Source organism: Emydura macquarii, unplaced genomic scaffold, assembly GCF_026122565.2.
Source record: "Emydura macquarii macquarii isolate MOO-44397 ecotype Brisbane River unplaced genomic scaffold, CSIRO-AGI_Emac_v2 contig_2422, whole genome shotgun sequence".
In the NCBI taxonomy this organism is placed as follows: domain Eukaryota; kingdom Metazoa; phylum Chordata; order Testudines; family Chelidae; genus Emydura; species Emydura macquarii.
In genome coordinates, this window is record NW_027132559.1 from 13,931,439 (window position 1) to 13,950,254 (window position 18,816).

The 18,816-nt window shown below is 37.4% G+C and overlaps 1 protein-coding gene across 1 annotated transcript in view; it reads left to right on the top strand.

Annotated features, from left to right (window-relative positions):
• The window catches only part of TBC1D5 (TBC1 domain family member 5), a 450,092-nt gene that overhangs the window by 335,596 nt on the left and 95,680 nt on the right, over positions 1-18,816 (top strand). Inside the window, exon 15 of the mRNA XM_067561949.1 lies at positions 7,087-7,229. Coding sequence (XP_067418050.1) covers positions 7,087-7,229 — 143 coding nt within the window. The remainder of the gene's footprint in view (positions 1-7,086; positions 7,230-18,816) is intronic.

An 18,816-nucleotide genomic window follows, 5' to 3' on the forward strand; every position in this document is an offset into this window, starting at 1 on the left:
AGAAAACACCTCTTAATTTTTCAGTTTTCTGGGAAATAGGTTACACTACAGCGATGAATGCTGTAGAAATTAGATTAATCGATTTTTAAGGACAGATGGAACCATTATGGTCATCTTGTCTGTCCTCGTGCACCACGCAGACCATCGAATTTCATCCAATAATTCTAGCATTAAGCCCATAATTTATGGCTGAGGTATCTTTAGAGAGACAGACATTTCCATTCCTTCAATCACAACAACTTACAGTATCTGATGGACCTTTTGATTGTGACTGTATCTCCTGATGTGCCATTTATGTGTCTACTTCATGTGAGGATTCTGTAAAGTTGTTCTATGTACGTTTCTCAACGTTTAGGACTACCACTTTAACAAGCAGAGTTTTTATAAATTCAAAAGACTGGGGAGTTTCCTGAAGTGGCTATTTACAGCGAGTTCTGTGGCCTGTTATGGGTTTCCTGTTCTTCCTCTCTCCATCTTAGAGAAATATTGGTGTAAGGCCTTATTTATTTTTGAAATGTTCTCTTTTTGTGTTAACTATTGCATGCAGTCCCTTAAACTTTTATCTGTGGTTATCAGGAGTGCAACATTTATGCAACATTAGAACTCATTTCAGTGACACACTTTGTGTGAAAGGATCCATTAAGATTCATGGTCAAACTAGATTGAATGGAGTTATGTTCTAGACATCCTTCCTTTGCTCTTTCTTTGTGTTGGTTGAAGGTTGTTCCATCTCTTTGGGACAGTCTATCTGAAATCCTCAAACTGTGTAAAACTGCAGGGGCCTTAATAAAAACAAGATTTATTAAGATTGGAGAAAGGAAACTAGGGAAACAGACTGTGTGACATACCTAATCTGAAATGCTGCAAAAGATCACCTAGATGGGAATGTAAACAATATCTTATATCTCTAAAAATGTCATCCATTCTGAATGAGCTCCTCTCTTTCTGCACATTGACCCTTTTTGACAACCAGCAAGTCAGAGACAGCTTCTGGTATTAAATGTCTTGACATCTTTTCTGATCCTTATTTCCTGGAGTGCTTCAGTTAAACTTTTCAGGTTACATTGCTCTTCCTCCTGTGTTCTCATCCACAAAGCTATTTTCATATACGTATCCACTGATTAAATGAATCACATGTGGAATATCCATCATGTGTCCCAAATCCATCCAGTTTCAGTTCTTGATTTTCCTTTACAGCTTAAAGTTCTTTTGAAGTTGTATACACACAACGGTTCTTTCTCACCCTTGTTTCACATCTCATTTCCAAGTAAAATGTGTCTTACTGTCTGCTATTCATTCTAGCCTAATTGACCATGCTTTTGGATGTTAAATTGTTCTAGTTGGAGGTGTAAACCTGAACGTAATTCACTGTTTGCACTGAATCGGAATTTAAAAAGAGGGCTTTCCATTTGTGTATTATTTTCTCAGCATCAGTTCACAGGCAACATTAATTCTGGTATTGGCTAACTTTTGAGTGCTTGACTTTGCAACCTTAACATTCTTTTAAGGTATGTTTTGGGGGTGTCATTTCCTAACTTTTTTTAAAAGAATTAAATTGAAAAAACAAATTACATAATGTGGAACTTTACTGACAGACACCCCCCCACCCACCCCAATGGGTCTCAGTGGATTTGGGATCTTTAGATCCCCAGCACAGATCCTCTACTCCTTGAGCTAACAGAGTAACAGATAGCAGCAGCTGACTATTATCTTATATCTGGATATGCCACTATAGAGGGATGACATGCACACTTTGCCCGTGGGTTTTACTGCTGTTTGCTAGACAGCAAAGGAATGTTCAGACTCAGGAAATCCTGAGTTCTATTGCAGATTCTGTAGGGAAGTATTCTCTAGTGGTTGAGACCCTTCTGCCGCTGTCCCCTGCACTCATCATTCTCCTTGACTCCTGCCCTTCTCCCCACCTCCCCACTGCTCTTAATCTTCCCTATCTATGGCTCATGCCCCGCCTTCTCCTTTCTGCTACTGCTTTTGTCTCCCCTTCTTTACTGGTTCCTGCTCCTTATTCTTCCTTCCCATGACACCCCATACCTGTTCCTCTTCCCCTCTGCATTTGAGTCAGATAATTTCCTCCTCCTCCTGCTCACTGTCTGGGCACCATCAAAGGGAGCATTGAGAGCACAGGAGTCTTAGTTCCTGTGCTTGGCACCACAACAGCCCCTGACAATCAGGAGTAGCCATTGTAGGGAATATTCTGCTCAACCCCTGCACTGCTGAGTTGGAATATGCTCAGTTGCTCAGTGTGGATGGTTCAGGTGCAGCCCAATTGGCATGTAGGAATTATGAGGGGATGGACTATGTTCTGTGCCAGTGGGCTCTTCAGAGACATTTAGTTGGCAAACTAACATCTCTACTGAGCATGTGCAAAGATTTTTCAAATGCTTATAAATTGCCAAATTCGAGCACATATTTGTAAAGATGGCAAATGGCAAATCCCTGACACCATGGTGACCCAATGCCAAATTTCGTGTCTCTTGTCCGAAATATGGAGGCACTACTGCTTGTAAATGAAACAGCTGTTAACTTTTTTTTTTAACATGGGCAAAACATTTTTTTCCTAAATTTGTTCTCGCAAACAGCTAAATCGTTTTATCAAAAACTTAGAAAAAAGAAAAATCAGCCTGACGCAGACACCCAATATGGAAAATTGCAGCCCGAGAATAAATTTGGAAAAGGTATAACTGAAAAACGGGGTCTTATAATGAAAAGTATCAGGCAACCTGAGAAATGTTGCTCCCTGCACAGCATGTGATTTATTGAAAGATTGGCATTCATCTTTCATATTAACACAAACCTTTACTCTAGCTCTGTTGCTTGTGTAAAGCAATATTAAGTCTTGCCAATTCCCCCACTGAGATTATTTAGCAGCTTGATCACTGCTTGAAATCTCCCTTGTAAAGAAACCGTGTTTGAGATACATCTGTTCTTACTAGTGCAAGCTAATTTAAGGTATCTTTTATCTGTTTGTTTCATTCTGAAGGAGTCAGTGAACTTGTATACAGCCTGCAAAGATGAGGCCAACATTCCACTCTTGCTTTAAGAAAATCACCCGTGGCTTTTAGTTTGGTGATTGAGTGTTCTCTCAACTTCCAGTGACTATTTGTAGACTCTTGATTTAGCCCCATCCAAATAATTTTAAGATGCCTGAAGTATAGACTCAGTGTTTGTGCTCCAGGTTTGACATTTCCTACAAACATGGTTTCCCGTCTGAGTGTTCATCTGTCCCATCTATGAGTGTTCATCTGTCTTGCTCCAGTGTCTTCCTTTGTGCTGCTCTCGCTTTCCATCACAGCTACTCCCATTCTATCTCCATTACCTCTGCATTCCTATCCCAAATCTTATGGGTTGTGTAATTCAGGTCAGCAATTTTTAAAGATGCCATTGCTCTTAATGAAGAAGGAAGACATATATACAGATAAAACCTAAATGCCAAATCAATAGCTAAAATAAATTGTATGGCTGCTAAATGATACTGCTTACCGAATAATCCAGTAAATCTTAATCAAAATGGTGGCAATCTTTATTTAAACCTGGTAAGACTGGGTCATTCTCATAGTTAATAGATGTACCGGAGCACTGATTTATTTTGGTTTCTCTATTCGGTAAGGCCATTAATGAATTATGATCTCTTGCTAGTAATTACTGATATCTTGAGAGTTGTGGTTTAATTATATAGGAATCAGAAGTAGAAACTAGGGTTATGTATTCCGAAGGTAAATAGTAGTATTCTTGAATGGCTCACTGGTGCTTTAAAAATTCTGGACTTTTTGTTTTTGTAGGATTTAATCGCTAAGTAGGTCTGGTAAAATATAAATTGAATTATTCCTTATAATCAAAAATACACTTGTGAGAATTGCAGTCTGCAGGTGTAACAGACTTTTAAAGCAAGAAGAGCAATAATTAAACCAGAGCCAACCATCGAAAAGGAAAAGGGGTTATCGTCTCCAATTCTATCATTAAGTGATATCTGTCAATATTTGTAAGATCAATTAAAGCTTGTTAATTTTGAAGAAAAAACTCCAACGTAGAACTTGATTAATTAAAATAAGGGTCCCTTTTTATTAATGTAAAGACTCTCTGAAGTCATGCCATATGGAAACATGGTTCATAGGTGATAAGGTCTTTGGTTTATGAATGCTATGAGTAAGAATACAATTCAGTCACACAGGTCACTGATTCCATGACTTCTGGGGCCAGGGCTGCCGCTGAGTAGTTGATCAGTGGCCAGCCCTGGGGCCACAGAGCAGCAGTGACCAAACAGGTGATTGCCGGCTAGCCCGGGGCACCGAACAGTTGAATGGTGGCCAGCCCTGGGGCCGTCCAACAGCTGACTGGTGAACAGCCAGCCAAAGCAGCAGCCCACGTTGGGTCAGCCCCCATGGGGCTGGAGCAGCAGTGGTCAGCCCCTGCCTCAGGAGCAGCAGCGGGGCTGGAGCAGCTGCAAGGCCTGGCAGCTGTTTTCCCCCCTCCACCAGGGTATTTTTAGTAAAAGTCAGGGACAGGTCACAGGCTTGTGTGAATTTTTGTTTATTGCCCGCAAGCTGTCCCTGACTTTTACTAAAAATACCCATGCCAGAATCTTAACCCTAGCTATGAGCTAAATGTTACAGAAGAAGAAGAAACAACAGTTTGTATGTATGCATTTACAGCGGTGTGAATTGCTTGCTCCCATTGGGACAACGAGGTTCAAATAATTATGTAGCATCGTGGTTGCTAAAGAAGTCCAGTTGTTCTTCTGCACTCTGTATCTGTGAAACATGATATCTCTGGGGACTGAGATTTAACTTTCCCAAGAGAAAATATAAAAGCGGAATAAAAGGAATGACTTCTGCTTGAGCAGAATAAACCTGCATCCACAAACAATTAACACTGCATAATGAAGTAGTAAAGAAGCAAAAGAGATTTCTAATAAAAGCCTAATAACAAATCCCATTACACCATGGTGTATTTTTTCCATTGAAGTGTATTAGAGTTTTATCAAACCTCCTGAATTAGATTTTAGTAGTTGTGAGCAAAGTCAGCTCAAATGCTTCAAGCATAGCTGAGCTTTCGCTCCTAACAGTTTGTGTAACATGAAAGTTGTGGGTTTAAGGGTGGGAAGGGTTGTTACTGCAAGTAATAGGCTTCATGCAGAGTTTGGGTAATGTTTGTGTCACCGTAGGATAATAGTTTCCTGTAGGCTAAGCACTGTAGGGTAATGTGCCACTATATGGTAAAACACGTTATACAGAACATTAAATGTGCTAGATTAGCCTTGCTTTGAGTTGATACAGTACCTGTGGTTCCTGTTCTGTTGCAACACCCAGCCCTAAAGACAGGATTTATAGAAAGTGGTAGGAATAGTGGAGGCAGTGCACATTTGATTTTACTGCAGACAAAAAGTTCAATACAACTTTGCAATCTTGTCTTTTATGCCTATGTATAGTTTATACTTTGCCATGTCTAATATAATACTTGCCTTTATAATTGAACATTATAAAGAAAAAAAGTTGTATTAATGTTTACATTAACAAATAACAGATTGACAGAAAGGCACAGATGTAAGATGATTTTATATGCAAAGTTTAAATATTTTTGTTTTAAAATTGTAATATTCCTCATGAAAAAAATTCTATTTAGAGTTCTGCAAGTTCTGTGGTTCTAAGGTTCTATATCATTCATATAGTTTCACTAATGTGGGAAAAATGGAATGGAATTTTTGAGAAGTGAATAAAATTTGATTGATAACATGAGCCTTTTATGAGCTTCCTTTACTAGGCACAGATTCATGCAGCAATTGTTATTCTTTTCCTAAATTTGTAATTGATTGACATGTGTTGGCTCACATTTGTGCAGAAATGAACTTCTGTTGAAAGGGCCCTCCCCAAAATTGTTACCTTACAACTCCAAGGAGATATGGTACAAAAGTTGTCAAATGTCAACTCTTGGAAGCAAGTTAAGTCTAGCTGTGAATTCTAGCTGCCTTTTAGATCTATTTTTGTTACATAAGCTGCCAGTTTTAAAAAGTGGCTTAATTTGCTTAGAGGAAAATGACAGTAAATCTCCCTTTTCACTTCTCATTGACTAAAAGATTTCATAGTAAATAAAATGTATATACCAGTTAAGAATGTAATTATTTTCTTATAAGCCCATTATGTAACCAGTTTAATCTTAAATATGTACTACTACTACTACATGTAATTTTTTAATATTTTTCAAAGAGCTGTAAAATGTTAATCCTTCTATAGACCTGTTAGATAAGTCGCTAGTATTATTATTCCTACTTTATGATGTGAAAACGGAAACATACAGAAGCTAAGTGACTTACCTGAAACCACAGAGTGAGTCAGTAGCAGAGGTGGAATTAGAATTTCGGAGTTCTTAGCTAACCATGCTATGTTCACACTGCATGTCAGACTTTCAGTGTTGACCAAATAGTACATGTAATCTAGCTAGATCTCCATATTTTGGTAAATATGAAAACACACACACAAACAGCATGGAATGTGAGTCTACTTGTGAAACTGACTCTAAATTTGATTAAGGTTGAAAATACCTTTTTTTAAAAAAGAGGTGTTATAACATTTTTTACATACCTGCAAATAGTGTAATTACATAAAGGTCCCTTTCTGGTAACTGCAATCCAATCCATAGTGATTGCTGCCTTACAACCCTTCTTCATTTGTCTGGACTTTTTGGAGGTTTAAATGAACCTCTGGCTTCATCCTTCTGCTTAGCTCTTGTAGGCCTGCTTCAGTGATATTTTCTCACTCTCTTTTTAGATCAGTGTTAATTTAAAGGTACAAGAAGATGATATGCAGACTGGTATACGATGTACCCACTCTGCCCCACCCACACAATAACATTTGAGTCAATTGAAGCTTTTAAAATCCTTAGTGTATTTCCTCCTATAACTATGTTAAGGATATACAATAGCACTTCCCAAAATAAAGTTATTAATAAAATGATTGTCAAATAACTTAATGCTTTTTAAATTTTCCATAAATTCTTTCAGATCATGCCAGATGTTATGATAAATATGTTGACTTAGTGATATTACTAATTATTTCTACTGAATTTTTTTTCTAGGCGATGGGTAAGGCTTCTATTTGGACGAGAATTCCCACTTCAGGACCTTCTTGTTGTCTGGGATGCTTTATTTGCTGACAGCATCACCCTGGATTTAGTTGACTACATTTTTGTAGCCATGTTGTTGTATATTAGAGATGCCTGTAAGTATTAATTATTTTATGATTTTTTTTAAAAGTGTAATCCCATTTTTAAAAAGAATGGGTGGGGAGCATAAAGAACAGGGGTGGGGAGCAGGCCATTTCTGAACTTCATTTTGAAAGTGTTTTGTGTAATTGAAATTTGCTTAAAATGCTAACTACAGTAGGAGTCCGTTATTATTGTGGTCTGATATATTTATGAAAGACATTGGAATGTTGGCTTAAGGTTTGTTTTCTGAATAGCATTATCTTTTTTATATAGAGTTGTAAATTGCATATATAAAGCAGAGTTATACAGATATGTGCAGAGCTCCACCTTCTGACAAAGCTGACGTATTGAAACAGTCTTCCTTTGTGGAAATAAGTTTATGCTGTTCTGTTCTGATATGAGGAATAGAGAATATAAAGACAATGATCATTTAAGATGACAACTCGTAATTTTCTAACATATTTTTAAGGAAATTTACATATGGAGATAAGTCACATATATGTTATGTTTATTCTTTTAGGGTATATTATTTAAATAACAAATGACTTTAAAAAAATTATTTTAACACACACTTCTGAGATTTGCCCAATAGTGAAATCTTTATTGGGTGAATGATATGCAATAGATACATATGACTTTTATACTGGGACAGATAAGAACATCAAAAATTAAAGTTAAAAGTCCATCCTTAACTTGTATCATTGTGAATATGGGGAAAAGACACTGAATGATTAATTAAGGATCTCTTTGTTTTAGACCAGAACATATTTCTAGTAATTACAAACATAAGATTCTGGTTTTTTTAAAAAGATAGTATAAATCATACCTTTCCACAGTGAGATGTGCTTATGTGGTAAAATATGTGTCACTTTTTATTATAGAGACAAGGTAGGAGAGGTAATATCTTTGATTGGACCAACTTCTGTTGGTGAGAGCGAGAGGCTTTCAAGTTCTGTGTGGCTCAACAGCGTCTCTCTCACCAGCTTCCACTTTATTGGACTTTATTGGTCCAATATAAGATATTACCTTACTCACTTTGTCTCTCTCAGATCCGGGGACCAACACGGCTACAAAAGCACTACATACCTATATCAGTTTTTATAGCGCACATGTCAACATTTTGCATATGTCCATTACTGTTAGTTTTAAACAATAGTTTAGGTCCAATAAGATCTTGCATTGTAGGAAAAGAATTTCCAAAAACATCTGTGCCTGCTAGGGTCCAATCCTGCAAATTCTCACACGTGTTTTATACATGCACTAGTTGTGCACTGACTGCTGTGGGACTACTTATATAGGTAAAGTTAATTGTGTATAAGTGTTATCAGGATAGGGACCTTATATTCCTTGCGAAGATGCTGCCCCTGAACTCATTGAACTCATCAGATGAACTCATTTTAGAGGTTTTAAAATGCCTGTTTCTGTTTGAGAATGACCTTATTCAAAATCATGATGGTCTAGAAAAGTAAATCTGACTGTTGTGGAGATGCATTCAGCGGAAGTAGTCTTGAAAATTTAGTTGGAAAAATTTGGTGTAAATGTATAGCAACACATTTTTTTAAAATCAATATTTTATTTATTATTGTTCCCTTCTAAAAAGGATGATCTGAGAAAATGTTTTGTGCACATACATGCGCTCCCTAATTTTTTTGGTTTCTTGCCAACTTTAACACAAGCACTGGTATAAAGTGGCTATGAACTGAAATCATGTTCTGAGTATGGAATCAGCATATCCAGCTCCTTTTCTTTTTCAATTCCTGTGCCTAGTACAGCCATTGTAAGTAGCTTTTACAAATGGAGCTAGTTTGTCAAAGCCTTATATATTTATAATTGAGAGCAAGGCACCTTCGATGTTTAGGTAAATATAAATATAAAAATAAATAACTTACACTTATGTAGTCATTTTAAATTTTTTTAAAGTTTCCTAGGGTGGTACAGCAGTGTAGACAAACATAAGTGCAGAATACACTGTCAAACCCAGACTCAAAATAAGTATGGAGGCTTTTCCCATTTCTTGCTTTTGGGGAGAAAGCGTGTTTGTGGATCAAGCCCCAGAATGCTTTTACACTTTTCAGCAATTTTTTTTAATAATTTCTAGTAACTGAGCTTTGAGCAGAAAACAAAAGGTCTTGTAAGTACCAAGTTCTCTTCTGAAATATTTTAAAGCAAATATTTGTGGAAAAAATTCCATTTGTAGAATCAAATTGTTAGGGTTTGGTTTTGTTTTAATTAATGATACCCAATAATAATAACATATCCTTTTAATAAAGAGACTGGAAAATCTGACATTTAAAACTTTATAGTTTTTAAACAATGAGAGTTAATATCAGAAGTTTTAAAACAAACTGAATTATTGCAACGGCAACCACAACCTATGATAAAACTGTAATAATGAACACATCATCACGTATAAAGTTTAGGTTAGCTCTTAAATACTGTGCGTGTTAGATTTTAAAAAAATATTCCTTATTTGTCTTTTGTTCTTACCACCATGAATACAGTATTTTGTTATCTTGTTCTCAAGAGCATGGCTTCAAGAAACCGTATTTCTGCTATAATTTTACCCTTTATTTTAAAAATAGAGTGTATATTAGATATTAATGAAAAGGTAAAAAAAAAAAGTTACGTATTTTACCCAAGAAAAATGTGGCTGTAATGGTATGATCATTCAGAAGATTACAAATATTTAAGCATGCTCATGAAGTCCCGATTCTGCAAACTGCTCTGCACAGATGCACTTCTGTATACATGCAAAGCCCCATGAATCAGTGAGAGTCCACATAAGCTCTCAGAGCCTTCAGCTAATGTACTAATTTCAGGATCAAGGCATTTTTGTGGTGTTAAAAATTATTTGCCATTTTGTCAAAAAATTCATGCAGAACATCAAAGGTATTTTCCTATCTGTTAAATCCTGGATCTGAAGTAGCACATACTCTTTTCTTACATTAGAGCATGGAAATATATTATCTGTATGGGCAGTAGCAGGTGAGGTCAGAAAGGAGGTTTGAGGATATTTATTTCATGGGGGTTTTTTCACTGCAAAAATGTGCAATTATAGTATTACTGCATATTTTTGGACTTTGGAAAAAAATAAATCAGAAAATACATCAGTCTTGAAATATCTTTTCTTTCAAGGAAAAAACAAATAGAGAGGCTGCTAATGTTTTGCATATTTCTGTGATGTGAGGCCATTGTCAGTACATCAGGCTTTGACAGTGGCTGAATAGACAAAATGACTGCTTTTCCATTTGTACTATTTGTTTCTGCTTTAAAACCAGATATGTCCTTTCTTATTACTATTATTGCATGCCCAAAAGTGTGCTGGATGCTTTGCAGAAATAAATGAACCCAGTTCTAGCTCTGAAGAGTTTACTTAGTATATTTGTGCTTTCTGTTATACTGCAAGATATTCAAGAAGTTATATTTACTTCAACTAAATGGCTACTCAGTAAGAAAAATTATTATGTAAAATAGAAGGGAAGATCAGTATCACCGTTCCTGGGTTGAGACTCCATGTGGATGCAGGAGGTCAGAGTAGATGATCATGATGGTCCCTTCTGGCCTTAAATCTATGAGAACTTGGCAATGTCAAACAATACACTCCTAGCCATCACCTAGCTGGCAAGAAATGAAAACTTGATCACAGACAGACACAGCTTATCCACAGACCCCTGCCTCTGCCCATGAATGGTTAGTGGATTGGAGTAAACTGGATCTTTTTTTTATGGATGAGCATCAGGGAAAAATCTGTTTCATATTTCTGTGCACACCAAATGACCAGTGTTCATCAAAACTGCAATGGATGCCTTGCCGATTCACTGGAGGGAAGTTAATCTACACCACATCTCCATCACTAGCAATAGGAAAGATCCTCACCAAGTTATGCAAAAACAAAAGTTTCATTGTCTTAGTTAGCCATCTGTTGTCCCAGGCAAATATGGTGTCCATTCCATTTGGGGCTGGTGGTGATCATCATAAAAACCTTATCACATCCCATGATTCTGAATCTGGACTTCCTTTATCCTGACCTACTATTCTCTTCTGCTAGCTTGGCTCCTGAAATTGAGTGTTTTGTTGTTTCCAAGCAGATATCTGAAGTTTTTAGCAGTGTGGAAGGAGCCTTCTAGAAGAGCCCTATATTTGTATTTAGAAAAAGGGTTTTCTCTCATGCAAAAAGACTCACATAGATTCCTTTATGTTCTTCCAGATAAAAACATTTTGATTCTGTAATTCATCTGCCAACATCTGGTCTTTAAACATCTTCTCTTAGAATTCCTTTCACTGCAATTTCACCATTCCCCAAAACAAGGTACAGATAGCATTGACCATTTTCACTCCAACATAGTCATCTCTGGTGCATAAATGGATTAATGTATTTCAAAAGGCATATTGTCTTGTGTTCTATTAATGCAGTTTTTACAAAGCTGCAGAATGTTGTGTGCCCAGGTTTCTTATATAAAAGATTACTTTCTTGAGGGCAGTGACTTCAGCTCACAAAGTGCTGAGCTGTAGGCCCTAGTAACTACTTCACTCTGTGGTAAGTCTGTTGAGGATAAATTAGTAGTACAGATACCTAAATTTACTTCCAAAAGTAATATTAGTCTAAAATCACATATTGACTTGGATTGTCTTGAAATTTGCTGTGCCTCCTGGGAATCCAGGATAGGGTTAGTTGACCAAATTTGAGATTGTTTAATCCAGCGGTTCTTGAGATACACCCCCCTCTTTACAATTTTGATTTCACATGATTTTTTTTTATCGTTCTTTTAACTTTTGTTTGCACTCATCTGGGGGTCAAACAATAGCTTGATTTTTTCCACCCCAACAACTCAGTATTGATCTCAGCTAGTGTCTTGCACCCACCACTCCTTTGAAGAAGTGTTATTTTAAATGTTATTCAGGGTAAAAGTTGGACCTACAATGTGGCTAGGGTCACGTTGAGAAGCCGGGGAATGATGCATGCACAAGACTGTGGCTCTGTTGCAAGCTAGAGTGTTGCAGGTAACCTAATAGAATAAATTGACATGCTAGGTAAAATGGCCATTGAACCTGAGCAGCACCCATGTACTGAGAGTCTTTCTTTTGGCTGCTTTCCAAGAATGTGTTTTATGCATATTAGTTGCTCTCTGGTTGTGTTCTGCAGAACCTGCTTCTGGAAATTTTGCCCTAAGAATAAAGTCAATATGTCAAAGTTCTCTAAAATCCATATGCATACTCAGATTTTACTTTAGAAGAATCACCAAGCAAAATAGCATTAATTAAACAGAAGGAAGATGAAAGACAACTAGTCTGCAGCAGCATTAAGATAATGTAATCATGCCGTATGCTCCTCACCTAATTTCTGAACCAATAGGATTGAACATGACCAAACCAAAGCAAGGAGCTGCACCTCTCACCCGGTTAGGCATGGCCAAAGTGGTTGCTGAGCATCAGAAAGTACCCATAATAGAAAAACCCTATTCTAAGGACAGGTATTAGGTCGACATTGACTGTGATGCAAGCATACTGTCATCAGTCAAAACAGTAATTTGTTTATCTTGAAAAATAAACCCAGAAAACAAATTTCAGCATTCTAAAATAGCACACTCCAGATAATATTTTCCCCACAAACTGCTATAAAATAATCATATTGTGCAGAAACTACAAGAAAATTGGAAAATGGTGCTCTCACCCAAAACACAGAATTTTCGTAGATCTTTCTTCACTCCTGTTAAAATGGAAACACTGTTGTCACCTTAACTGTGCTGCTGCTACTACCCTGCAAATTGAATCCTGCCTTCTTTGAGTGATCCCCCATCTTGCCCCGACAGACATCATAGCACTCTGTCCTTCCAGATGAAGCACTATGGGGATGCAGCATAAGGATACTGCAGGATAAACTGTCCTTCTCCTCGCTAAGGCAAAAGTCACATTTAGGGCAGACTGAATAAGCATCATCTATCCTATTCTTGACCACCCCAGAATTTCCTGATGTTATCACCTGTTGACCTTTGTTCTAAGGATTCCCAGTGGAACATTATTTATCTCTGCCCTGTAGTGCACTGACATCATATATGCTACCAGATTGCTTGGAATCCCCACAGCAAGAACAGATTGTGTTTCTCTACTTATACAACGCACAGAAACGAGTGGTCCATGATCCCTTGAAGTGCAGATGCACTTCTCCTTACATCACAGTGTGATCTGTGGCAACCTTTTACAAAATAATCCCGACACCAGCCAATACAGATGTCCCTAGCTCAGTGAAGGGCAGTTGGAGTGCATACAAAAAATGAGAGAATGCAGTTCTGTGGGACACAAATTCCCATATAAAATGGCATATTTACTTAGTCATGCCTCATGTCTGCTTATTATAGGGTAGCCTTGACTAAAACACATTTCTTTATATCCCCAGTGGCTCTTGCCAGCTCCAGGGGAAAGAGGTAAGATTATGGGGTGGGGTGGGTATGTATTTTAACTCTATTAATGTTCTGGAAGGGTTCAAGGCATAGATAGTCAATTATAACTGTTAAGGAAGGTTTTGGGCACTGAATTTGTATCAATATTGTGGTATCTAAGAGGCCAAATGATGATTTAAATGTTAACAATTATTTCACTGCTGATCAAGGCATATAAGAGAGGAGAGAGATAACTATACCATGAAAACCTGCACAGTCTAGTGTTTGACATCTCATCTTGACACCAAGTTAGGAGTTACCACCACTTACAATTTTTCCCAGTCTGACCCATGGAGGCAGTAAGTCAGAGGAAAGGAGATAAACCCAAGGTGATATTCAACCCCTACCAACAGGGAGCTGTCCCACATAGCCAAGCTGGCATCTAAGCACCACCTAGGGAATTCGAGACCAAGGACCACAGCAGAACTTGGCAGGATATCTGAGCCCCACTGAAACTGATCCAAGGCCAGGGAAAACTACAGGAGTATCCAAGCCCCACCAAGAGGCCACCAAGCCCGTGTTGCTTAGCAGAGTGCCTGAATGTTAAAATACGTTTAAAAGCTATTGTGTGTATCCTAGCTTGAACAAGAACGTTGACTATTTTTTACTAAGTAATATGATCATCTGGTCTGAGTCAGTTGCAGTTTCTGGAAAAGGGACAGTGATATCCAAAGGTTCCACAGCATCTAGTGTCACTACTGTTACTCTAATAGGTATATTGATGAAAAGCTCTGATGCACAACCAAATGAAATTCACACATAAGCATGCTTTTGAGGCAGTTTTAACAGTCTTGGTGACCTCTTTCCTTCTGAGAAAAAGTTAGCATGGCTGGTATTACCTCTTTGTCAGGAAGGCCTGTGCGCATCTAAAACACAACTGATAGTGTGCCCAGACAACACAGAATTGTTAACCTTGTATTCCTTCTGATGCAATACCTACAGAAAAACAGCCAAGTTGAATTCATTAAGGCTCTCCTTCTTGAAGATGAGATTTAACATGCCTTTCAGAAGATTCCAGCTGGTTCTGCAGAAAGACTGCTAAAGAGATAAAGGACATGACAGAAATCATCAAGGTGTTTAGAGGAGGGTGTGTCTGCTTTTCTCTGGAGCCATTGAGACAGATCACTATCACTCACAGAAGGAAGTTTTCATAAAGACAGATACAAGATACTGCATTCCGTAGTGAACAGAATTTCCAGAGGCCATAATCCACTCAAGAAAAACCATCACTGACAGTTTAATATTATCTGTATTTTCTCATGCTGAAGAATGCTCAACATCTGGCAGGCTTCTCTTTCTGCTTTTTTCAGGTACTGATGAGAGGGAAACTTTTTCTCTCCTTGCTTGGTCTTTAGGATACAGACCGCAGTTTTTTCTACCGAATATCTAATTGTTATATAATTTTGTAGCTCCTATTCAGCGTGCTTGGGAAGGCTGTAAAATATGTAAACAAGAGAACATTTGCACCTTCAGGAAAATTAAAACATATTTTGCAAGCAGTCACAAAGAGTGTAAAAATATTTCCAGTTCATAGATTGGAGAATTCTTGTCCCATTTTGAATAATGATGATCCACAGAAACATATGCTCTTTGTCCCAGTACCCTCCTTTCAAATGTATACTGTCTTTTAAGCTAAATTGAATAGGAAAACAGGTGGAATTAAAACTTGCAGGCCTTATATTAAAGTCTTTTACTAGTCAAACCAATGCTTCTATTCAGAAAATCCAGATAAGAGAAATCTTACCGCCATTTATAGCAATAGTTTAACACTATTAATTTCAATGCATTGAATTCCTATCTACCTCCCCAAATCTTTTCAATAATGTTAACTCTTCTCCAAAGATGGTTCTCTCCTGGCCTTTTTATACCAACTTCCCAGGTGACTATCTTGAAGTCAAGGGACGTTCAACTGGACTGTAAAATAGGAAGCTTTTAAAAAAGCTATTCCCAAGGAGTTCGTTTGAATTCAACTGGAAGTGGTAAAAGTTAGAGACATTGTTTATAACTTTAAGATTATGTACAGTTGCAGCTTTGTTTGACAAATTCTATCATATAATGAAAATCTATTGTTAAAAGAATTCATTATAAGGGCCAGCCATTTTGGAAAGGCTAGCAAATTACTTGTGCTCATTCAAAATACTAACACTGGATTTCCTAATCTCCAAAGATTGGCATGATAGGTTACTTCATGCATCAGAGACATATTTACAGTAAGGAAAAAGCTTTCCTTTTTTTTCCCCTATAGCTGCCCTCTCAACTAGAGGGTTAGCTCCCCCTTAGGCAGAACAGCCAAAAAAGAGCCTGTGGCAAACATCTGCTTGGATGTCTTTCATTACATTTCAAAAGACTGTACAAGATGCCATTGCATGCTACTGTGCTTGGCTATCACTAAGACTGCCCTTTCTGCCTCATCTCACAGATGTTTCTCCATTTTCCCCTCATCTGGGATGCGCCATGCTCTGATTTGTAGTAACACAGGAAATTAGAGGAACCCAGAAGTAAGGTTATCTCTGAATTAGCTGTGTTTCCTTTCTGGAACAAAGCTTCTATATTACAATACACTATATACCAGGGGTGGCCAAAATTATTGACACCCCCAAAACTCCCCTCCCTGCTGGGCAGAATCCTCTAGCCCCACAAGGCAGAAGCTCTCAGCTCCCCACCCCAGTCTGGTAGGTGGCGAATGGGGGCAAAATAGGGAGTTCCGCAAGCTGCACTTTAACTGTAAAAGAACTGCGTGCAGCTCACGACGCACAGCTTGGCCGCCTTTGCTATATACTTTCCTCCACCTTGGGGAGACCTTCTTTTTCAGTAGTTATTTTTTTCCTCATGAAAAGTTAGCTTTTCCACAACACACTAGGTTTATTTCCATTACTTGCTGGCCTGCGGTGGGGGCATTCCAAAACTTTGCAAATCTCTCTAGAAATTATTTCAACTTATATTTTCACAAAAGAAAACGGGATAAATTCTTGTTTTTACTTTTTTTCCTATATACTGAATTTGACATTTTTTTCTTGAGGAAAGTTTATACTTTCCAGATAAAAGTATAGTGTATTTCTACTATTACGTTTTGTTTTTAGCCTGTTCCATGTTTTGCAGTATTTCACTTTATACTTTTTTTCTTTGTCTATTTTTTACCTTTCTCCCTTTTGTCTTCGGAATGTTATGTTACTTGACTACTACTTCAGTTTCCCAAGAATTTCTTCATAGAAGGTAGTGTTATTTAGCCTCTAAACAAGAGGACCGTGAGCCAAGACTCCTAGACTTTATTCCTGACTATCCCACTGGGTTGTTATGTGGTCTCAGAGAAGTCACCTAATTCTTCTCTGTTTACCCTTCTTTTAAAGGCGTATTACAGTACTTTTTTTTTTTAAACTGTGCCTTATAGGTATATCTTAGTTGATATTACAGGTGATCTGAGGTCTGTGGATAATTTATATTTCAAGGCAAAGGCAAATTGATAAGAGGGTTGTGAAAAAAGGTAAATCCATGCTACCTCAATGACCAGCTGACGTGGAAATTGGATAGTTCTTGTAATGAGGACACAGACTTTGGCATTTCCTCCAGATGTTACTCCTGATCAAACTCTCTTTTGTGGAAATGTTACTGGAGCCTACCCTGAAATGATAGTGAATTTTAACAGCTTGGTCTTGATAAGCAGAGCAAGTGAGAATTATGGTGAGACTTCTCTGGACAACAGAGAAAGGCCCTCAGGTTGACCAGGGAATTATCACAGAGGGACTAGATTTGTAGTTATGTAAAGGTTTTTTTAATTCTACCTGTAAGTTAGGGGGACTGTACCTTATCAGGCTTTGCAAAGTTCCCAGATGAAGTTTGCTGGGCAAACTATTTATTTTGTTTCAGTATCATTTTCTCTCTATTTTTAATAAATCTCATTTTTAAGACGATCACAGTTGTATAGGATAACTCACATATTTAGCCTCAAAGAGACATGAACCCATCAGTCTCTAAAGTGAGGAACTGAAGGGAATTTCAATAGCCTAACTCTTTACTCAGAATCTTGGTCAGAGGATGCATGGGCAGAGGTGTTCTCTCCCATTAAGATGTCTTGCAAAGATTCGAGGCAGGTGAGAACAAGGGGAGAAGCCTAATGACCAAGTGGGAGACGTGAGTTAGTGGGGAGGGGGTGAATGACAAAGACACTTCCAGATCCATGTATGATAGACCCTATATTACATAAGTGAAGAGTGTTTATATTGCTGATGAGCCTCTACCCTTCTATTCTGTTCTAGATCTGGTTTTATACTGCTCTCATCACAGTAGTGTCTGAGCACATCTGTCATGTGTTTTGTTCTCTCATCCTCTCCCCAGGGGAAGAAGCATGTGCAGTGAAGTGTCTTGTAATTTTTTTGGGTTGTTATTTTTTTTGTATTGAAAACCCAGTGTACTTGTTACTATGTGCTTATATTGGAGAAGGCAAGGTCAAAGAAATGTGCCTTATACATGGAGTAAAAATAGGTGAGGTCTGATGGTACTTAGTTCCTTGGGGGATTTCATTCCGCAGTCTCAGTCTGCCTCTCAAGAAATTTCTATCTCCTGCAGAGCTGAGCTTTATTCTTCCCTTGAGATAAGGTTTGATTCTGGAATTTAGCTTTTTTTTTTTTTTTTTTTTGTAATGCTACCAATAAAATTTAAAGCTTTACTATAATTCTTGTATAGTTAGAAATACTTATTTTTATCAATGTTTGAATCTTCATCATTGAAATACATTTGCTTATTTTTCTGTTTACTCATTTTCTCCAGTACCCCCAAAAAAGGGGGAGGGGGTCTGGAGGTAATTCCCCAACAGAGATTTAAAAAAAAAAGATTTTAAATACATTTTAAATTGCAAAATAGAAGACAGGTTGGTATGTTCAAAAGGGAGATACTTTAATTTAAATATCTATACTTTATAGAAGTATTTAGAATTTACTATCCATTTTCAGCATTTTTATTTGCTTTAATAAAATAAGAAGTATCCTAATCATAACTGCTGTACAGAGTGTTTAAATCTGATTTAAAGATGAGAATTTGATTGGTTATATAATATGTAGTAGTTGCATTATACTCAGCTGAAAGAACTCTGACTGAGACTATTGTAGTGTATTCATTATGCTAGCTTTGTGACTTCAAGAAGAAAAAACAGGTATCTGAATGTGAACAA